Here is a 24350-nt window from a genome sequence, read left to right on the forward strand (position 1 = left end):
TATTATGGCAATTTAATGCGGCACTCTTTAGCGCCAAACGTGCAAGTTCTTAAAACTCTGTACGGTTTCTTCTGTGGAAAGCTTTTTAATCAGTAGTGCAGGATAGAAATACACCATGGAAATGGCTCCAGTCCATCGTATTCTTTTGCTTATTTTGCTTCAATAGAAAACCAGCATGTCTACCAGCTGTTACTTTCTAAATAATCTAAACTAAGTTTCTTCTTCCAAGGGCTTCACTTGAAACTTGCAGAGTATCTCCAGAAGGAGTGGCGAAGGGACGTGTTTAAGCCGGGCTACAGTTACTTGCTGTTTTTTGTTTTTTACTTTCACTAAAACTGAAAGGCGCAAAACGCAGCAAGACGCGCACGGACACACACGCACGCTGGCGGGCGGGTTAATGGGGGTCCTGCAGAGGATCTAGCCTGTTGCTTTTTCAGTCAGGATGTTACAGGAGGATCCAGCTTATCAATAAAGCTGGTATACACAAGATAAACAGCTGAGAACCCGCACCGGATCATGTTGCGGTAAGATCAGAACCACTGGCACCATTCATCCACCATGGAGCACGTAAAGCCGAATACGAAGAGAACGGGGTGCTGATCTGTCCTCAGGATTTATCTCAACTAACATCATAGCGATTGACAAGGACTTTTGAATGTGGACACGAGAAGTATGGCAAACGATCTGAAACCAAGGCTCTGTTTTATGAACAAAAGCGAGAACGGCTACGGGTTTCATTTACATGGCGAGAAAGGTAAGCGCGGTCAGTATATCCGCAAAGTGGAACCCGATTCTCCCGCAGAGGCTTCAGGATTACGCGCAGGAGACCGGGTGATCGAAGTCAATGGAGAAAATGTGGAAAAAGAAACCCACCAACAAGTGAGTTATTTTCCTTATAACACACCATTCTGTCCACAGTTATTATCCCAGTTCTAAGACTTAAACACTACATATACTGTGGGATTGCTTTAAATGTATATGCGTAATTTTGGCTAATAATTAAAGGAGAACTCTATAGCAGTGGACCCCTTCAAGAAAATATGAAAAGGTCTGCCCACACAGTAATGCTTGATCCTGATCAACATCTAGACGCCAAAACAATCCAATTCTCCAACTTTTTGTGGGACAAAACCAAAAACCGAAATGACCCTTTGGAAAGTCCCTCATGATGTCTGACTCAAAACTTTTGGAAACATAAACAAAGTTCACCATAAACATGAGGCAGATCGATGGTTCCAGGTTCTGGTAGATCAAATTTGGGGCAGCAGGAGGCTCCATCACAACCAAAGTGCCAAGGTCGGGCCCCTAATCCACGGTCACTCGGAGTACCTGTGGACGAAAAGGTCTAAAGGACTAAAAACCAGGTTCTTTGCAGTGGAGTGGTTTTGAACGTTCTATTACTGAGCAGCATGAATCACCGCTGGCAGGAAGCTTTCAGATAAAGTGCCAAAGGTGAAGCCGGGCCAAAAAAAGCAGTTCAAACAGCGACCTTAGATCTGTATCAAACCCAGGTCCTCATCACTCATCCATTCTATCAGCTCTGCCACCCAAAGCCGCATTAGTTGGCTTAATAAATTGTAAATTAATTTGACTTTTTTCTTGATATCGCCAGTGCCGATTAGTTCTATCTTCAAGGGTAATGATTCACAGATAAGGTGGCCCAGTGGCACAGCTGGTAGAGTGGAAGCTGCCTTTGCAAAGTGGATTGACTTTAAATTATCCCTAGGTATTAGTTACTCATCCAAATGCTCATCTTCACACTAAGCAATATGACAATACTGTCATCAATACTGTCATAGGGGGATTACTGTATTTACAGTAACTGTTCATTGTAGTCCAAATTCTAAACATGACCAATTATGTTCAGTAAACAATTATACAGTTTTATTAGTACTTTAGCTACATGACCCAAATCTTATCTTTATGTCAAGATGTTTAGGAGAACTAACAAATCCTCCTGACTTGCTGTCACCATAACAAAAGTACTTAGAGGCTCTAAGATGGTTTCGTAATGTCTCTGATGCTTTATGGGTTCTTAGGTGGTCCAGAGAATCAAGGCGATAGAGAACGAAACCCGGCTGTTGGTGGTGGACCGTGAGACAGATGAGTACCTGCGCAGTCTTCGCCTCATCTGCACAGAGGATATGGCGGTGCGAATTGGCCCCTCGACCACTTCTCCAGCCTCTATCAAGCAAGAAAATGGCTCCATGTCCAAAGTACCATCCGCGCTGAGCAAAGAGATACAGAAACCCAGCAGGAGGTCTCCGTCACGAGCTGCCAAACAGGTAAATAGTGCTAATCTGCGATGCCTTGTAACTCTTAACAGCCTCAACTCATTTGGAAAAACCTTTCACAAGATTTTGGAGAGTGTTTGAGGATCTTTGTGCCTGTTCAGTCAGAAGAGCATTTGTGAGGTCAGTCATTAATGTTGGAGTCAGCATTTTAATTCATTCAAGAGGGGCTGAGGTCAGGGCTCTGTGCAGGTCACTAGAGTCGTTCCACAGTACATTTGTTAAATCTCTCATTGCATAGAGGGAAAGGTCCTTGCCAAAACTACTGCTAACAAGCTGGAAGCATATTCTTTTATTTTATGTAAGTGATTTATACACCGATAACCAGTTGCTTGGTATCCGGGTTTAAATCTAAGCAGTGATATTGGTCGATGAGGAGTTTATATTGACATTATTGGCTAAAGGGGGTGACTGAAGCCCTGTGATGGATTAGCTCCCTGTCCAGGGTATTCAAACTTTGTGCCCAGTGTTGTGCTCTGTTAATAAAAATGAAATAATTTGAAAACCCCTATTTATTAAACCTAAACTCAATAATTAACAGGCTTGTTCACATACTTTTAGTTACATAGTATGAAGCAAAACCCCACTGGCATCACATGGATCAATAGAGCAGACACATATACTATTCCTCCTCCTCAGAGAAACCAGCCATTAGCTCCTACCCCCCCTGCCAACTAAACCTTGTGGCACCAAGGCTGTATTATGACACAATATATTCATATGATAGCTACTGTTTAAGTAAAGGTACAGCATCATGCCAAGGAAGGCCACACTTTACTGAAAACGTCGCTCAGCGCGTGGGGGGCTGATCGTTACCATAGCAGCCGGACTACTAGGGTTACAAAGCATTCCAGCACTTCCTGTCCCAGAGAAAACTTGAGGCCTCGAAGTGTGCGCTAGTCTTTAGGGGGGATGAATGTCAGCCTTATAATTGGAACATGTTGAGCCATTAAAGCAGACAAACACTGAGCTAATACGGCAACAGTAATTGAATCAAGCTTCAGGTTTTGTGTGTGTGTGTGTTTGTGTGTGTGTGTGTGTTTGTGTTCCTTGTGGTCTCCTGACTGATCAGCGTGTCACTGAGGGAGGTGGATATATGACACCACGATTCCTCTCCATTGCTCATTGCTGTTTAAACTAGCCAGTGTTATTTATTTCTAGTGTTATTATTAGTTTTATTTTATTACTATTGCTTAGTGTGTGTGGGTCTTAAATCAACTGTGAATTAACTGTAAATGTTCATTTGCTTGTAACACTTTAGCAGGGTTTAACAGTAAACTGTATTTCAGCATTGGTGAGGTCAGACACTGATGTTTGATGATAGGCCCTGGCTCACAGGCTCAGTTGTAGTTCATCCCAAAGCTGTTCAGGGCTGTCCAGCCAAATTCTTCCACACCAAACTCATCCAGCCATGTCTTTAAAGACCTTACTTTAAGCACTAGTGTACAATCATGGAACAGGAAAGGGCCTTCCCCAAACTGTTCCCACAAAGTTTGAAGCCTACGATTGGGGTCCAGCATCCTGGCATGCTGAAGATTAAGAGTAATATTCATGGGAACTAAGGAGTCACAACCAACCCCTGAAAAAACATCTCCATAGCATTACCTCCACCAAACTTTACAGTTGGTGCAATGCAGCACAGGTTTGTAACCCAGAATCGTCCATCAGACTGGCAGATAGACAATCGTGATTTGCCACTCAACAGAACACGCTTCCATTGGCATCTTATTACAGTACTACACTGGAATTAAGTGAGCTCTTTAGAACAACCTGTTCTTTCACAATTGTTTGTAAAGGCAAACTGCACGGCTAGGTACTTGATTTTATACACGTGACTGAATGAAACACCTGAATTCAATGAGTCAGAGGTGTGTCCCAATACTTTTATTCATATATATATATATATATATATATATATATATATATATATATAAAGCTAGTTTGGCAGTTCAAACATATTTATGACATTCTGTCAGCTTTATTTTCTTAGACAAGGAAACTGTCAAGTCAAAATGACAAAATGTTTACAACTGATTTGTGGGTAAGTGTCCAGAATGCAAGAATGCTTGTTACGTATGAGCACCAGGAAGTACACTTGTACTGCATTGCCATGACATCTTGCATTGTTCTGTGAGAACAGTGGCAGCTCAATGGTTAGGGGGCTGGATTACCTGCCAAGTTACCACTGTTGGACCCCTGAGCAATGCCCTCAACCCTCAATGTCTTTTTTAGGCTGAATGGTTCAGTACATCTACTGAATTGCTTGAACACTCTGAACGTATCCTGACCCTAAGCTTGGTATAAGTTTGATGCTATATTCTGCACCCACATTGCCCAGCTTCTCAGCTTTCTCTCTTCTGACTGGCTAAATGCTTTGTGCTTGAACCTTAAAGGCAGGAGTTCCTAAGGTCCTTTCCTTCATGTCAATTTGATGGGATTGTAATATTGAATAAATCCATATATCAATTTTCAACTATGAATTTGGTGAATCATGCTTCAAAAAGTAGTATAAATTGATGTTGATTGACATTATTGAACTTAAAAGTACTTTAACACACAATAAACATAAAACTTTGGACAAAGATGTTTTTCAAATACTTTGTCACAAAAACAGTTGCAGAAATGATTGGAATGGCTTAAAAGACTGCCATAACATATGTTAACATTTAACTTCTACTTAACTTGTCAGCTCATATCATGTTCTATAGGAGACCAAACTAAGTAAATATCAAGTTCCAGGCTTAAAGAAAATTAGCCGAATGAAAACATCTAGCTAGAAACAGCCTCATGTAAACAAAGAAAAAGAATAAGAATTGGGAATTGCCAGTTTTTGACTTTGTTGTCAATGTTTACTAGGTGATGTGGTCAGGATGTTTGGATAGTTGTGGTGGCAACAATTCTTTCATTGTTGAGACTTGATTGTGTTTTGGATTGGCCCAGATGCCGCTTTGTTTCATGACTCTTTCTGAAATCTTTCACTTTCTGTTCTCTGCTATTAGAGGTGAATTAGTAGAAATCATGTCAGTGTCAAATTATTGTTGGTATTTTGGTATAAAATGATGATGATGGTATAAGACGATAATACAGACACTCAGCCTTTAAATATTCTATAGATATTCATATAGATAATTATAACACACTTTATCCATTTTAATTCTAAAAACTTAGAAAAATGGTGTTTTGGGATTTTATTTACCTGTGTCATTTTGCATTTAGGGCACTAGAATGCTGACTGGTATTTTTAGTTATTTTAGTACTTTCACCAGTCCCGTGCTGGCCGAGGACTAGCCACTGACCAGCCATTTAGCCCATTTTTTTTTAACGTGTGCAGTCGCTAGCTGCTTCTTTTCACGTGCCAGCAATGGATTTTTACATAATTCTATACTACGTAAGGAGAGTCATGCTACACCTTATACAAATCCTTCACTTTACATACCAGTGCTTAGAGTAGACAGACATGACCAGTTATGCCTGTTGGCCATCTGGCCAGTCTGGGATAAGCTACTATATTGAAACACTGTGCCACCCATGCACCATGTGGTGTTGACTGATTTGAAAACTGATCTCATTGATATTTATTTGTTCTTACTATTGCGAATAAATTAAAAGATTCTGGGGGACATAATCAAACAGGATTATTAAAACAATGTGATCAAAGCATGTGTATCATAAGGCATCTGAAAAACACAGCCAGACTGGCTTGTTTACATTCCTCCTACACGTCACATTCTATTTAATACACACATTTTAAAACATTGTACTTCCTCTGCTAAATGTCTGACAGCTTTTAATAATATGGTTGCGTGGGAAAAGCACAATAAACTGATGTCGTTCAGCTTGTAAACAATAAACCCAACACACCTTGGCTTTATAAGTTGGACACATGGGAGGTCCAATCAGATCAGCATCAGCTTATACTTAGAGCTTTGATGTTGCATTTGGACCAGAGATTATTTATACTTTTATTATTTATCTCTAATAAAATACAGAACACAGACAATGTACTGTCACAAAACAAACCTTATAATAAAATAAAATGTGTGTTCAATTATGTAGACATCTGAACATGACATTTTTATATAGCGAAACATATGTGGACCATTATTTTGCCCATTATTTTTCCCCAAAGGTTGAGGTCAGAGTTCTACACCAAACTCCTCAAACAATGTTTTTACAAACCTTACTTTGTAAACAGTGGCACAGTCAAGGTGGAACAAGAAAATAGCATTCCCCATAGTCTTACATTGAATTGATTTTACAGATCTGTTAACAAGGGGTGCGTGTTGCAACATCTGTATAGAGCTCAATAATCAAAAGGGGTGTTTACATACTTTTGGCCATGTATTGTCTATCAGAAAATTTGTGTCTTAAACTGCAGACAGACTTCTTTTGCAAACCTCTTTGTGTACAAGTCAACACTACACAATGAATTTGTGTAAAGTGTTGTTTGGCACTCAGTTTGCCCACTTGGAATGTCAGTTTGGCCAGCTTGCATGTAAAAAGGGAATTTAAAACATGGTACTTAACCCCAAGGGAAGCTGTAGCCTAGTGGTTAAGATACTGGATTAGTAATCAGAAGGTTGCCACTGTTGGGCCCTTGAGGAGGACCCTTAACCCTCAATTGCTTAAATTGTATATTGTCAAAGTACTGTAAGTTGCTTTGGATAAAAATGTTGCTCCCAAGTCACTATACATGGCATATTTAGTTGCTTCCTGAACAAGGTCTGCTTTTAAGCAAAACCCAATGCAGCTACACTACTACATTATTTTCTGCATCTTTTTATTAGTATCCCATCCTGTCTCCCTGAAACATATGTGATATGTGTGGGCCTTCAAATAATTGGATTTGTGATTCATTGTTATACTCTTGCTCACCCACTCATTTGACCACTCTCATTCTCAAACACACATCTGGTCTGGGCCATGAAGGACTAAGAAGGTGTTGAGTGGGAGTTAGCCTGCTGAGAGTAGCTAAGCATGCCTTAATGCATTATAAAAAACACTCTTAAGTCTTCAGAGTCAGCAAGGACCTGAGAACTTTTCTGGACTATTCAGGATCTGGAGCATGTTACATGATTATTTTTTCTTGGCTCAGCCGCTTTCACATGAACCTATTGCGTTGACCTCTGAAGACTCCTGCTGACACCCACGCTGGCCTAGATGGGTTGCAGGCTAACACAAATCTCCTCCAATCCATTTCAAGCCATAAACTGTTTCTTTATACTTGCCAGATGTAGATTTGTACAGTATGAAGGATCAGGCAATTCCCTCTGTATTCCTTGTATTATCAATAATCTTGTTATTAATGGGTTGCTTGGGTGGTGCAGCAGTGAATTAAGGCATTGCCACTGAGATCCAGGGTTTGAATTCCCAACTGTGCCATCAACCAGGCGGGAGTTTACATCCAGACATGATTGGCTATGTCTTAGGTCGGGAGTGGTGCTGGGGGGTGATGGGGTTGCAGAGGCCCCATGATGTATTGGCATACTGTCTTGGGTGTGCTAATGCAACAAAAGGTTTGAATAGTCAGCTGTATACATTTTAAAGCTTCTTCAACAAGAGGTAACCTTTTATTTGCATACATCTGTATGTAGTGACCTATGACCTTTCAGGTTTGACTGATATAATACACACTAAAACATGATATGCATTATGTTTTGAATACATGTCTAAAATACTTAAACAAAGAAGTTGTACACAGTTTTGCTTTACGGTTTCTGGCATTATTGTTACTGCATGACCGCCACAGAAAATCTGTCTAGCAGAATTTGGCTCCACAGAACTTGTTTTTAAGATCAGGGATTGTGGATGAAGGATGAAAGTCATTCTTGTAAGCAAAACAAACTTTTTTTTTAAACCCATACGGTTCCAGAATGAAGAAGAATGTGAGTGTCTGTCCAGGAGTTCCATTAATTTAGCTCATAAAAATGCCACGGAAATAAACAACGTGCGGTTTGTGCATTGTTTTTTTACCCAGCCTTTTAACAATGTATCATGCTTGGCATACATGAATCTTTAGGTGTTGTAAGAGATTAATAGCTGTTGCTGCTGATGTTGTTCACAACTTCTTTCAATTAGCATCTGCTTGCCATGTGTTTCCATCTCTGCCCGAAATCAGACATATTAACACTCCAGCTGACCTGACGTGACAGGATTTGTTTGTGTGTGTCTTATTTGGATGGTCTGTTTAAATGCTGTAAATTGCAACTTGCAATTTTTAATACAAACTTTAAGTAAAGACGTAAACTGTGTTACTTTGACTCTACTAGTTACAATAACATTTTTGTGATGTGACATTCAGTTTTGAAGAAGTGTCATAATTTATGATACTGTGTTTTATGATACTTTACTTTTAGATAGTGTAAGAATTGTGAGATTTAAGAATTGAGATGTAAGAATTGTGTCAGTTGTTTAGGGTGACCACATTTTGGTTTTCAAAAAAGAGGACACTTGGCAGGATAATTAATGTATTTGGTGGCACATGGTATTGTGTTTAAAGAAGGGGTTTAAATATTAAATACTTGACAAATGCATCAATAACCATGCAACTATGTTATAGGGGCGGCGTCCAATGGCTGACCCGTGCTCTCACCCCAGCTTCCAAACAAGCTGGGATATGTGAAGGAAAAATGTCATTGTACAGTACGTCTGTATATGTATATATGACAAATAAAGGCGTTCTATTCTATTTTACCAATTAAGGTTTTTGTAGGGTTAAATCCCCTCAACAACAAACTTCATAACAAGCCCATATTTGCCAAATCAAATCACAGGAATGCCATGAAATACATTTGAAATATGTTTCTTGCAAGTGCATGTTAACCCTTGACTTCAATTATAGATATGAGAAACCACTGTATGTTATTTTACACGATTGTATATGTACTTACTAGCTAAAACACATCCTAATTAAATCAGTTTTTATAATGCCTGAACAGATTTTTAACAGAAAGCAACAGTGTGTCCAAGCTTCCACACTTGCTCGGTCTCTCTGCGGGTCATTTTGTTCACGTTAAAAGCTTGCTTCCTGTGAGCACACACATTGTTCCCCAGGCACAGAACTAAAAAGGCAGCTGTGTTGTGTCCAGATGTGGATGTCAGCAAGGAGTTTGTAGGGCAGACCCTGAATAGGGCCTCTGACTGGAGTTGAAATATGTGTAGGATTAAAAAAAGGAGGTGGTTGGTGGAGGGCAGTTTAACAGGAGGGACAGAATGTGAGAAAGCAGGTATCTGTCTCCCCCCAATCTCTCCGGGTAGCACTGGTGGGGTCATTGCCTTTATTAACTCTTAGAGTAGCAGTCTTACTCCTTCAGCCGAACTAGGAATGCGTAATGTAAACCAGGCCTGGCTCTGGTCAGCCCTGTACCCCTTAAGGGAATAACACATAAACATAAAATATGGCCAAATGTATGTGGACTGTTAAACCATAATTAAATGGGTGTCCACATACTTTTGGTCATGTAGAGTATAAGAAGTGAAAGTAATGTTATTTTTTTCTTGTTACTCAAATGTCACCCACACACACACACACTCAGCTTTATTATTATTGCACAATTTGTTCCATGCAGCCTTGTTTTTACACTCCATCAGGGTGAAATGGGTTGTTTTTCTAGGCATTTGTTCAAAACAGCATGGCTTGGTGGCCTCCTGCAGAGATGGACAGTACTCAACATTATCCTCATAATTTTGTAAGGGTATACCAAGCAACACTAATAAAAACAATGAATTAATTGAGAAATTGAGAATCATCATCAGTTTATCCATTGGAAGTCTTCTCTTCTTTTGAGGGTCTTCTCCAAAAATATGCAGCAGGTTTTGGAAGTACTGAATGATAATAGTGTGCCTAACTCATAGGATTCTTTTACTTCTTTTTACAAATCCGTAATATTTAAATATTTTTACTAATAGCTGTGTTACTGTGGCACCCTATTTTGTTTGTGATGTCATATTTGCAAATGTCTGGGCACTCCTGGTCAAAAATTCTATAAATGTGCATAACTAAGTGAGTAAAAGATGACCTGATTTCATCCATTCTCCCTGGTCTTCTAGTTCTGTGAGATTTTGAGCCGTCTGTGTGATGTTTGCTTCCCATATTTGCTGGTTTTTAATTGAATCCAGTCCTTCCCTCTACCGCTAAAATGTTCCCTGTGCCACTGGCTGCAACACAATCCTGAAGCATGATCAATCTCTAAACAGCACACATCAGATTTTGTAAAAGTGACCTAGTTAACCTGAATTTATCATCTACATCTTTAATATTTTATAACATGTTAACACAAAAATGAAAAAAAAAAATCGAAATCGAAAGTCCTATTTAAATGTAACATTTCCTTCATCACTGCCTGGCTGAAAAATGAGCTACTTCAAACATTTGGAAAGCTTCTGCAGCAGGGCTGTGATGTAACTATCCAGGTCAGGCAGCGTGGGCTTTATACAGTGAACGCTGAGGGAGTATTTACTGCCCACTCACTCACTCACTCACTCACTCGGGGCTCTTTGATGAGATAGATATGCATTAAAATGACTACATGCATAAAGGTTCTGGTCAGGATTAACTTAAACATCCACAGTCACTTCTCCAATGCTGTCAAGACACCTGACTGTTTGTTAATATATATATATATATATATACTGTATATCTATATATATATACAGTGTATCACAAAAGTGAGTACACCCCTCACATTTCTGCAAATATTTCATTATATCTTTTCATGGGACAACACTATAGACATGAAACTTGGATATAACTTAGAGTAGTCAGTGTACAACTTGTATAGCAGTGTAGATTTACTGTCTTCTGAAAATAACTCAACACACAGCCATTAATGTCTAAATGGCTGGCAACATAAGTGAGTACACCCCACAGTGAACATGTCCAAATTGTGCCCAAAGTGTCAATATTTTGTGTGACCACCATTATTATCCAGCACTGCCTTAACCCTCCTGGGCATGGAATTCACCAGAGCTGCACAGGTTGCTACTGGAAACCTCTCCCACTCCTCCATGATGACATCACGGAGCTGGTGGATGTTAGACACCTTGAACTCCTCCACCTTCCACTTGAGGATGCGCCACAGGTGCTCAATTGGGTTTAGTCCATCACCTTTACCTTCAGCTTCCTCAGCAAGGCAGTTGTCATCTTGGAGGTTGTGTTTGGGGTCGTTATCGTGTTGGAAAACTGCCATGAGGCCCAGTTTTCGAAGGGAGGGGATTATGCTCTGTTTCAGAATGTCACAGTACATGTTGGAATTCATGTTTCCCTCAATGAACTGCAGCTCCCCAGTGCCAGCAACACTCATGCAGCCCAAGACCATGATGCTACCACCACCATGCTTGACTGTAGGCAAGATACAGTTGTCTTGGTACTTCTCACCAGGGCGCCGCCACACATGCTGGACACCATCTGAGCCAAACAAGTTTATCTTGGTCTCGTCAGACCACAGGGCATTCCAGTAATCCATGTTCTTGGACTGCTTGTCTTCAGCAAACTGTTTGCGGGCTTTCTTGTGCGTCAGCTTCCTTCTGGGATGACGACCATGCAGACCGAGTTGATGCAGTGTGCGGCGTATGGTCTGAGCACTGACAGGCTGACCTCCCACGTCTTCAACCTCTGCAGCAATGCTGGCAGCCCTCATGTGTCTATTTTTTAAAGCCAACCTCTGGATATGACGCCGAACACGTGGACTCAACTTCTTTGGTCGACCCTGGCGAAGCCTGTTCCGAGTGGAACCTGTCCTGGAAAACCGCTGTATGACCTTGGCCACCATGCTGTAGCTCAGTTTCAGGGTGTTAGCAATCTTCTTATAGCCCAGGCCATCTTTGTGGAGAGCAACAATTCTATTTCTCACATCCTCAGAGAGTTCTTTGCCATGAGGTGCCATGTTGAATATCCAGTGGCCAGTATGAGAGAATTGTACCCAAAACACCAAATTTAACAGCCCTGCTCCCCATTTACACCTGGGACCTTGACACATGACACCAGGGAGGGACAACGACACATTTGGGCACAATTTGGACATGTTCACTGTGGGGTGTACTCACTTATGTTGCCAGCTATTTAGACATTAATGGCTGTGTGTTGAGTTATTTTCAGAAGACAATAAATCTACACTGCTATACAAGCTGTACACTGACTACTCTAAGTTATATCCAAGTTTCATGTCTATAGTGTTGTCCCATGAAAAGATATAATGAAATATTTGCAGAAATGTGAGGGGTGTACTCACTTTTGTGATACACTGTATATATATATATATATATATAAACTATGAAGTCCAAGATACTATGGCACAAACTTAAACGCCTTTAACGCCTACTTTAACGCCTAAAATGCCTTGTCATATATACACATATACATGTACATTACAATGAAATTCTTTCTTCACATATCTCAGCTTGTTTGGAAGTTGGGGTCTGAGCGCAGGGTCAGCCATTGTACGGGACCCCTGGAGCCGAGAAGATCAAGAGCCTTGCTCAAGGGCCCAACAGTGGCTTTATGACAGAGTTGGGATTCGAACTCTCAGCCTTTTAATTGATAGCCCAAAGGTCTACCCACTAGGCTACCACTGTCCCTTCTATATATACACATACACACCTCTTTTTTGTCAAAGAAAGGTGCAAAAGCCATATATTGGAAAGTTAGAAAGAAACATGCTGCCATCAAGGCGATGTCTTTTCAAGAAAATGCCAGGTCTCATTCTGCCCATGCAACAACAGCATGGCTTTGTAAGAACAGAGTGTGTGTGCTTGACTGGCCTGCCTGCAGTCTAGATCTGTCTTCTATCAAAAATGTGTGGTGTGTCATGAAAAGATGAATCAGACAACAGCGACCATTGACTGTTGAGCAGCAAAAGCAACTGCAACAACTAGTGTTGTCAGTTCCAAAACCATTAAAAAGTGTCATTAATAGAAAAGGTGATGGAAAATCTGAACACTTTTCTGTCCCAACCTTTGTTGAGTGTGTTGCAGGCATCAAATTCTAAATGTGTTTACATTTACAAACTACAATGAAGTTGGTCAGTGGAAACATTGGACATCACAAATTTTTATTTACTGCATTTTACTAAATGTCCTGACGTTTATGGAAATGGGGTTTATAAATCAGTCTGATTCTGAAAAGATCCTCTTCAGATTTTTCCCATGTACCCAGATGTTCTTGCTCAATTCAGCTGTTTGTGTGTGTGTGTGGAAGTGGTTGTATGTTTCAAGTTGTTGAGAATTCTTGGTAATTGATTCAGCATGCTTTTAGCAAGGTCGTATGGTTTTGGAGCTTTTTTGTTAGTGTTATGTGATATACTGTGTCAGCTTGTAGATTCAATTGCTTTGCACGTGACTACAAAAATATTACACACATGCATTGGGGCACTTTTGAGGGGAATAGGTTAAGGATTGGCCATTGATTTGTCAAATGTTTTACCTTCTCAAGGCCTTTTCACATTTTATTGCCAGTATTTGTGAACCATGCGGAGTGTTCATAGCACCAGAGTTTCAAAACAACTAGATGAAACATTGTGTTTATGTATCACTGTATGTGTTTGTTTCTACTTTGTTTGGCCATCTCGTGTTTCCTGGTGGGAGAGAGGGTGCTCCGGAACACCCTGTGTCAGACGTTCCATCACTGCTATTTGATACATGTGCTTCTGGCATAACTGGGGGTCCAGTGTGTGTGGTTGTGTGTGTGTGTGCTGGCATTTGAAATTACCTGGTCCCGACCTTAGGGACTCATAAAGCAGCAAAGCAGAGTGCAGTGGTGTGTGCGCTGTACTGATAACAAGGGTGTGGATCAACCCCTATGTCATCAGTGCCCAGCATGCACACAAACAAGTTTTCTGAGCAATTATTCTAAACCGAAAACAGTTTTATAAATCAATGTAATAAACAAGACACACATACACATACATACACACACACACACACAGTCTTGTGCAAAAGTTTGAACACCCACTGTTTTGGTGGTTTGCCTTTTTTACCAGTTTAGCGTAGCCAGTCTTTCGCTGCTGGGACCCCAATCATGTCAGAGGAGGGTATATTTGCCTGACACACACTCCCTCTGACGTGTGCACAGTCCACCAACCCTTCTTATTCACCCATACTTCACTGGATTTTTACGTGAGGCCAGTCTTGTGCATGGAGAGGCTTGCACTGAGTTCCCCATTCTTTCACTTCTGTACAGGAGCCTCGGGCTACTAACCAGGGTTGAAGACCCCACACTTGTATTAGTCTGTTTTTTGCCAATTATGTCTGCTAGAGGGCACCCAGCCAACCGGTAGCAGAGCTGAGAATCCCAGCACTGGTGTGCTAGCAGAATATCCTGCTGCGCCACCTGGGCGCCCCTTGGTAAATTTCTAAATGACATTGAGCTAACACTTCTCTTCAAGGAACTTGTGGTGATTTTCTTCAAAGTCTAGTGCACAATTCTTATTTATTTTCTGCATTTAACATGTGCTATTACTTCATTTAATTTAATTCAGCCAATAAACAAAGAAGTGAACATCTGGAATTTGTTCTCTGCCTGCTATGGTAACTTATTTTTGTTTACGAAACATGAAATTGAAGCAGCAGTATGTAAACCTTTACAAAGATACTACACTCCATACAATGCAAGCATGTCATGTAAACAGAGACTCGCTGTGTCTTAATTCAGCCCAACCCTACTAGTCAAATCAAGGCCAATTTATTTTTAATGCCCGTTTCACAATGGGCATTGTCTTAAAACATCTTGACAGATTCCAGGTCTAAAAAATGAGAAAAATGAGCTGAGGGCAAGCATAGCCAGGAAAAGCTTCCTAATTGTTTTAGGGATGAAACATTGAGCAGAACCAGATGGAACCGGGACCTTCATCCTCTTTGGGAGGATAAATGAATTTGAATTAGATTAAGAAACAGATACTAAATAGGTCAGTTTTAACAAATGAAAAGCAGAATGTAAGTCGTTTCTCATCTTTTAATTCAGCGTGTGATAGAATAAAGGCTGATAGTGAGTTTCTGGACAGTGTGAGTGCAGTCACTGCAGATTCCTATCACGTCCAGCAGCCCAGCAGGAACAGCACTGCTGGCATGGCAGCTTTAAACATACGATTTACGATTTACGTTATGGTAACAGTAGGGGTTTGCTTAAACAAGATAGCAAGAAAGATACAAGGTGGAGTAAAAGTATTAAAACACTGCTTGAAGTTAAGAGAAACACAGAAGTGGAGCATACTGGTACCCAAAAGTTCCACGCATTGCACAAGTGTATTTAATTTGTAGTGCATATCATAATAAGGAGGAAAAAAAGGGCCTTCCCTAAATTGTTGCTGCAAAGTTGGAAGCATATAGTTTCATTTATATTATTTATTTATTACACATGTTAGCAACTGTTGCTGCTAAAGCACATGAATTTAAAAATTAGAAGGGGTGTCCCAAAACTTTTGTCCATATAGTGTATTACATTGCATTGCTGGGAAACCAGTATTGCTGTTTTCAATTACAATCTTCTCAGACTGAAACACAGGTAGAATGTAGCATGATTTTTAACTGTCAGTTACTTGATTTATGAATCCCAGATGTTTAGCTGATGTTTTATTTTATGTACCAATAGATGTGCATGTTACTCATATTTTTAGTGTGTTTAACATGTGAAGTCTTTAGCACAGGTCTTTACAGTAAGCATGCAAGCTCATATATCAGCTGCCTTAAGGCTTAGCTTACATGCTAACCCTTGCACACGTCTGATTATTTGTCCTGTAAATAAATGTAGAGAATGCTGACAACTGATTTTTACTTTATTGTCCTTGTAAACCTCTCAAATTCTCAAAACAATTTGGGACTGTAGGTTTCCTGTGAGCTAGAGTTAAGAAACATCTAAAGTGTTTTGGGACGTTGTTAACATGACTTCTTCTGCAATTGGAGCACCTATGTTAGCATTTCTGTCCCTTTTCTTTATCTGTCGTTGTTCCTCTCCACTTCATTATCAGGCAGTACTAGAGGTTCATTAGCACTGAATACTGCCAAGGTTGCAGCTGCAGTCAAATCAATGAGACAAGTTTTCTTCTATGCTAACCTTGGGTTCTGTGGCTCACAGGGGATTTCAGGACAAGATGCTTAGATGCATTTCCAGTTCACTGAATTTCTGGGACTTAATCATGCCTTCAGAATTTGTGCTTCACATGGGACAAACACAACAACTGAAAACGAAACACTACGGATCTTTGAATTTGACTCGCATGTAAATCTGCACTATTAACTACTACTGAATACTTAAAGGAAAAGCTGAAGATTTCCTATTATTATTATTAATTATTTATACATGTTACCAATGGCAGTGTGTTCCGACCTTACAATGGCAGTTAGTTCCGACCTTACAATCTGATTGGTTGAGAAGCGTTCTAACCGTGCTGATATTTGTGATAACAGCACGGTCTTTTCACACCACAACTGTATTACTCCGCTGATGCGTTGCCAGTAACGACAAGCTTCATGCACACAAACGCGCACGCAGGCAACACAGCCTTTTTTCCGAACGCGTTTTAAATCCGTTATACTATCTAGTGCACTATGTAGGGAACATAAATCCGTGATATGATACACAATCTAGTGCACTATGTAGGGAACATTAATGTGTTTGTAACGCGAACAGTTAGCTTAATAGCCCAGTTAGCAGCTCCTAAGAGTTCTGTTATCACCCATATCCTTTGGTGTGTGCGAGAGGTTTTTTATTTCTTTTTTTCCCCTTCGGAGGTTCTTGCCTTTTTCTTCTTGTTGTTCTTACCACCCTGAAATTAGTTTTTGCAACTTGGGATGTCTGCTTTGTAGTGTTAAACTTTATATTCGTTGTGGAACTACTTTTTGGCGGAAGGTATTGTCAATATTAAAGCATATTTAATATGAAATTCAGGGCTTCTTTGATTTATTTTCTTTCTTTATTTTGTAAAAACTGTTGTATAAAAGCAATAGAACAGCAATAGAACACAAAAGCAATAGAGGGAGTGTGTTATTCGCGATAACACACTCCCTCTCGTGTTCTATTGCTTAATTATATCCACTGACATCACCACATTCTGCATTAGTACATTTTCTTTAATAAGTAGTTCCAAACAAACGACAACATAGTTTTTCTGGAATGCCCAACTTATGAATGCTTCATTTTTGTGTGTCAGACATTGCTTGACCAAAAATATTACACTTTTTTTTTTTTTTAACAATAAACATAAACTAATTGTAATGCGTATGATCTGTTTCTTCATTATAACTGCTTGTTTCATTTTGAATGGCCGTTAAATGACATTTTAATTTGAGACTTTAATTTGTTTATTAATTAAGAATAAAACACACAGCTTAAGTGAATTAAGCTGTGAAACAAGTTGAATTAAAAAAATTATAATATTTATTTATTAATTTATCAATTTATAATCCTGAGTCACTCAGTTTGTTTGATATGTACAGTATGTCCACATTACAAGTGCCAGCATTGAGGAGTATTGAGCCTGCTGGTGTACACATACAGTAAAGCTACTGGATGTTACATTATAACATGAAATTAAACTAAATAAAGAGTACATGCTGAAGCTGCACAAATAAAATTATTAATATAATATTGTAATCGCTGTGATGGAACCAGTTCTTCTGTGTGATATAAATTGCAGGCCTCATGCATCTTTCCTGTTCTGTCTGAGTTGATTGCTCTCCATTGTGTTTTTGTATAGAAGCTCAATATCACGCTTGGTTAAACTACTGTAGAGCAATCACACAGGCCGACAGAACCATGGATAATGAATGATGACCTCAAACAGACCGGGTACATTCTAAAGAAAGTACTGCTGAACACAGTGGCCTTGCAGGGTACACATCACAGTAAAGAACACTCAGCAAGAAAAGTACATTAGTATTCATGCCGTGCTACAGCAACCAGTTAAATGACACTAATTTAGTCTTTAAATAAACACATGAAACAAATAGCACCTTCTTTGTACTTGTATTTTTATTAGCATTTTACCTACAGTGCCAACAATTTTGGAATTGGGGTTGTATACTATAGCCTTCATTTACAGCTCATATTTTATACTGGACATTATTGATGCCATATGATGGCTTAAATTGACCAATTAAAAAAATAATAATAATAAGTATGCAAACTGCTGATTTAAGTGTTAGCTAAATCTGATTGTGCGCTCCCATTTTTAGGAAAAAAAACCCTTATTATAAAACCGTGGTGTACAGTTATATAGAATACCCTTATTTGTCATATATACATATACACGAGTGCAGTACAATGAAATTCTTTTTCTGCATTTCCCAGTTTGTTTGGAAGCTGGGGTCAGAGCGCATTATTGTACAGGGCCGCTGGAGCTGAAAGGGTTAAGGGCCTTGCTCAAGGGCCCAACAGTGGCTGCATAGCAGAGCCTGGATTCTAATGATTTATAGCCCAAAGCTCTACCCAATAGGCTACCACTGTTCCAAAACAGTGTAATAGTAAAATTGCTTCCTATGTGACAAAAAATAATAATAATTACCATTAATTCTCGTTGTGCATGGCCTTATTTTTTGCAAGTAATACGACTGATTGTAACTGGTTAATTTCTTATAATGGCTAAATTCATATTATACTTTCTACTGCCCTATAAGATTGGCTATTTTGACATTCTTTCAGCAGTCTTACAAAAGGTCAAAAATAGGTCAAAAATAAAGCAAAGTCCATCTAAAGCCAAGTCAGAAAGTTCTGACCTAGCTTATTTAAATGCACAGACTGATCCAGTTTTTTTTTTTTTCCAACAGAAAGCAACAGTATGTACAAGCTATCACACTTACTCGGTCTCTCTGCAGGTCATTTTGTTCACATTAAAAGCTTGCTTCCTGTGAGCACACATATTGTTCCCCAGGCACAGAACTAAAAGGCAGTCGTGTTGTGTCCGAGTCTGCGACTTTGATGTGGTGCATTATAAGCGCATGGTGATAAAAAGCTTTTTTGACAGTGGACATTGTAACCTGTGTTCTAGCAGCTTTCTACTTATGTCAGACCTGTTTTTGCTGGGTTTTGGTTATATCCAACCATCCAATTTCCTCTCAGTAAAAAGTGACATTTCGGTACTTCAATCTGAATGCACCTGATTTTGGAAAGCACTGTCCTCAACATTTTCTTTCAAAGAGCTAAAAATGTTTAAAATTTGAACTAAGTGGCGTCAAATGCTTTTTTATCACTCAGCCCATCAGGACATAGCTCAAGAAGAATTAAGATATAAATCAGAGTTCTGGAAGCATGTTTTAGTGAACATAAAGAATGTTAACAAATGGAAATATTTAAATGCTTGACACAAAGAAGAAGTTTCAAGATCTAAAATTCAGCAAATCTGCCAAGTTTTGTCTTTCATCACAGAACAGTTCAACGCTGCCAACTAGGCACAAACCTTATTATTAAGGTTAAGGTTGCTATGGTAACAGTGTGAGTGTCACATAAACCGTTTTTCCTTTCTTTCTTCATATAAGCTAAAAAGAGCTCTCAGTGTAAACCAGATCTCAGTTTCTGTTTGTGATCTAAATACTAAAACTAATACATTGGTCATCTTCTAGACCTTCATCAGTGGTCACAGGATGCTGCCCACGGGGCGCTGTTGGCTGGATATATTTTTTGTTGGTGGATTATTCTCAGTCCAGCAGTGACAGTAAGGTATTTAAAATTCCAGCAGCGCTGCTGTGTCTTATCCACTCATACCAGCACAGCACACACTAACACACCACCACCATGTCAGTGTCACTGCAGTGCTGAGAATGATCCACCACCCAAATAATACCTACTCTGTAGTGGTCCTGGGAGAGTAACTCGTTGCCACTTTAAAAAAACACACACCCAACCTACTTCTATTTTTAACAATGATGCATTGAATTTCTACCAAAATTGTATTTAAATTGGTTTTGGCTTTTAACTTACATTCATTTAATAACACGGAAACTGCTGATGCTGTAATAGGCTATATATAGCCTGGCCTCGTTATGAAGCACAGCATTCTGGTCTACAATGTGTGACACACTGTACTAATTACACTCATGGTATTGAAGTGCATTTTTTCACCCCTCTGGTCAAACCTGATTGTGGGCACTCCAGTTCTACAAGTGACGTGACACTACCTGGATTTTCCCATTCAGAAATACACTTTCCTCCCACAGACTATTGGTATCAACAATGTGGTTTGCTTTACAAACACAAGGCCAGTAGAACCTGGCAAACTCGAAATGGTAATGATACGTCATTGAATACAAACAGCAGTCTATGATGCTGATACTTTTTGCAGTCTATATTGGCTTAGTCGCAGTCCTTTGCCGAAAAACAACACAGTTATCCGTACAAGTGTTAACAATGGTGATTATTCCAGGGAGTTTACAGATGTGAGCAATTTATAAGCCTCAGTTTTATTTAACCAGCAGTTAAATGGAGCTAGTTAGCAAATCTTTACACACACACACACACACACACACATTAAACACACTCAACACCCTCCTCTGACAAACTTTTGCACAATGCATCATGACAGAAAATTAAAGGAATGCATTACAGTCCCATGCCCAGCGTGGCCAGGGACGGGGAGTGGTACTGATGAGGCGGAAGGCGAAAAGGATTGAATCTCAGGGTGTGGATTTGGAAAGTGTCCTAAATGTATTCTCCTAGTAGGAAATGATTGTTTCTCCTAGGAACTCCTAGTAGGAACTGATTGTTTTGTATTTGTATTTTAACCTCATGCTGGAGCTGTATAGACACATTGTGATTCCAAACGCCCCAAATTCCCTGGCTGTGTAGCAACAGTTTTGCTTCCAAATTTTAGTTTCTCAGCAGCAGCACTTATTCAGTTTTTGCTGAGTCAGGGGGAAAACTGGTTTGGGTCAGATCTCTGTCTCCGTACTAATGCATTTAACCTCAGTAAAATTACACACAGAAAATGTTCACTCATGAAATGATAACCAGATTTGGTCAGTTATTGGAAGCTTCTTCTCACCCCAACTGTGTCCAACTGGCTCAAATTAGGGAATAAGTTTAAAAGATATAATAGTAAATACTAGGGTTGCAAATTTGGATAAATTCTCACTAAAAACTCATAACATTGAGATGCTTTATTAAATGAAAAACAGCTCAATCTAATGTTAATGTTAAACAGCAATACATACATAACAGTACGACCTGTTAATCATTAACATCCTTAGTAGCTACTAAATGTAAGCTGACTGTATTCTGATTTGCTATATGTCATTACACAAAGTAATTTCTTGGCTAGCAGAGTCAGACTGAAAATTATCAGCACAGCTAACACCTTTAAAGGTGCCAGTATTTTTCTCTACATAGATCCCAAGACAATAACAGTTTCCAATCAGGTTTAGTCGCCCCTTTAATGCATTAACAAGAATTGTGGAGCTGTGGACTGACCACAGCATATATCTATATAAAGTGTATATTTCTGCAGTGTTATAAATGCCAAATTGAATGCTCTTTGAGGGGTTTGGTGGGTTCCTTTGGGAGGGGGGGGGTTGAATATTTCCAACTCTATATACAACTAATGCTTTGAAGTTAAAACTGTGGTTGGTAAATTTACTAGCACTCCAATACTCCATTTCCTATTTTTACAGTTAAAATGTTTATACATTATTGGTTGAACAAAGCTGAAGCAGCAAATCAATATGCCGGTTGAGGGTGTTAAAATATTCAAATGTAAATAGCTATACTCTAAAGAACTGGTGAAGAAATATGAAAACATGTACATTTGTTCCTATTTCTTTCACCTCAGGAAAAAAAAACCTGTCAGTCTTGTTACAATATGTATCAAAATACACTGACTTTACACCTTACAGCACATTGCACACAGGAAGACAAGGGGTCAGCAGTATAATTTAGTTAAGTAATTTAGCTAATACAAGCCAACTGTTCCAGAATTTACCATAAATTTACACCATTAAATATTCACCCAACTACAGATGGCTTGTGGCATCACTGGTGCTTGCAGGGCCAGATAAAATGGCCAGACAACACTAGGCACACTGCAGTTTTTGGGCCTCGCCTGCATTCTCAGACAAATTGCAAACTACATTATATGGCCAAAAGTATATACTTACAGTGTATCACAAAAGTGAGTACACCCCTCACATTTCTGCAGATATTTAAGTATATCTTTTCATGGGACAACACTGACAAAATGACACTTTGACACAATGAAAAGTAGTCTGTGTGCAGCTTATATAACAGTGTAAATTTATTCTTCCCTCAAAATAACTCAATATACAGCCATTAATGTCTAAACCACCGGCAACAAAAGTGAGTACACCCCTAAGAGACTACACCCCTAAATGTCCAAATTGAGCACTGCTTGTCATTTTCCCTCCAAAATGTCATGTGATTTGTTAGTGTTACTAGGTCTCAGGTGTGCATAGAGAGCAGGTGTGTTCAATTTAGTAGTACAGCTCTCACACTCTCTCATACTGGTCACTGAAAATTCCAACATGGCACCTCATGGCAAAGAACTCTCTGAGGATCTTAAAAGACGAATTGTTGCACTACATGAAGATGGCCAAGGCTACAAGAAGATTGCCAACACCCTGAAACTGAGCTGCAGCACAGTGGCCAAGATCATCCAGCGTTTTAAAAGAGCAGGGTCCACTCAGAACAGACCGTTGGTCGTCCAAAGAAGCTGAGTGCACGTGCTCAGCGTCACATCCTGACAAACTGCTGTCTTTGAAAGATAGGCGCAGGAGTGCTGTCAGCATTGCTGCAGAGATTGAAAAGGTGGGGGGTCAGCCTGTCAGTGCTCAGACCATACGCCGCACACTACATCAAATTGGTCTGCATGGCTGTCACCCCAGAAGGAAGCCTCTTCTGAAGTCTCTACACAAGAAAGCCCACAAACAGTTTGCTGAAGACATGTCAACAAAGGACATGGATTACTGGAACCATGTCCTATGGTCTGATGAGATCAAGATTAATTTGTTTGGTTCAGATGGTCTCAAGCATGTGTGGCGGCAATCAGGTGAGGAGTACAAAGATAAGTGTGTCATGCCTACAGTCAAGCATGGTGGTGGGAATGCCATGGTCTGGGGCTGCATGAGTGCAGCAGGTGTTGGGGAGTTACATTTCATTGAGGGACACATGAACTCCAATATGTACTGTGAAATACTGAAGCAGAGCATGATCCCCTCCCTCCGGAAACTGGGTCGCAGGGCAGTGTTCCAGCATGATAATGACCCCAAACACACCTCTAAGACGACCACTGCTTTATTGAAGAGGCTGAGGGTAAAGGTGATGGACTGGCCAAGCATGTCTCCAGACCTAAACCCAATAGAACATCTTTGGGGCATCCTCAAGCGGAAGGTGGAGGAGCGCAAAGTCTCGAATATCCGCCAGCTCCGTGATGTCGTCATGGAGGAGTGGAAAAGCATTCCAGTGGCAACCTGTGAAGCTCTGGTAAACTCCATGCCCAGGAGAGTTAAGGCAGTTCTGGGAAATAATGGTGGCCACACAAAATATTGACACTTCATGAACTTTCACTAAGGGGTGTACTCACTTTTGTTGCCGGTGGTTTAGACATTAATGGCTGTATATTGAGTTACTTTGAGGGAAGAATAAATTTACACTGTTATATAAGCTGCACACAGACTACTTTTCATTGTGTCAAAGTGTCATTTTGTCAGTGTTGTCCCATGAAAAGATATACTTAAATATCTGCAGAAATGTGAGGGGTGTACTCACTTTTGTGATACACTGTATATAATAATGCCAATTGTATCTGAGTTGGCTGTTTAACAAGCGTAAATAGTTGTGAGTGTCTGATATTTACATAATGTATAGTTTTTAATTGGTTAAAATACTCATTTAAAAAAATAAGAGTTAAACACAGTAAATATGACAAATATAGCTAACATTATTTCATAACATGCATTTTTTCTGTTTAATACTTTAAATAAATTATTTTATTGTTTTAAATTGTTCTCCTTTTTAAAACTAACAAACCCAATTTTCAAAAAGTTAAGACAATAAGTAAATAAGAAGCATAAAGAAGATATATTTGTTTTTTATCCTAGATGGGTTGGCATCAAATTAGGAATTAG

At 39.5% G+C, this 24350-nt stretch overlaps 1 protein-coding gene across 1 annotated transcript in view; it reads left to right on the forward strand.

The window, feature by feature from the left end:
* The first annotated feature begins 364 nt into the window (after positions 1-364).
* LOC134336147 (Na(+)/H(+) exchange regulatory cofactor NHE-RF2) overlaps positions 365-24350 on the forward strand; it is a 28867-nt gene continuing 4881 nt past the window's right edge. The window contains exons 1-2 of the mRNA XM_063018842.1: positions 365-879; positions 2040-2285. Of these exons, the coding sequence (XP_062874912.1) occupies positions 673-879; positions 2040-2285 (453 nt within the window). The 5' untranslated portion in view covers positions 365-672. The remainder of the gene's footprint in view (positions 880-2039; positions 2286-24350) is intronic.

The sequence above is a fragment of the Trichomycterus rosablanca genome, chromosome 22 (genome assembly GCF_030014385.1).
Source record: "Trichomycterus rosablanca isolate fTriRos1 chromosome 22, fTriRos1.hap1, whole genome shotgun sequence".
NCBI lineage: Eukaryota > Metazoa > Chordata > Actinopteri > Siluriformes > Trichomycteridae > Trichomycterus > Trichomycterus rosablanca.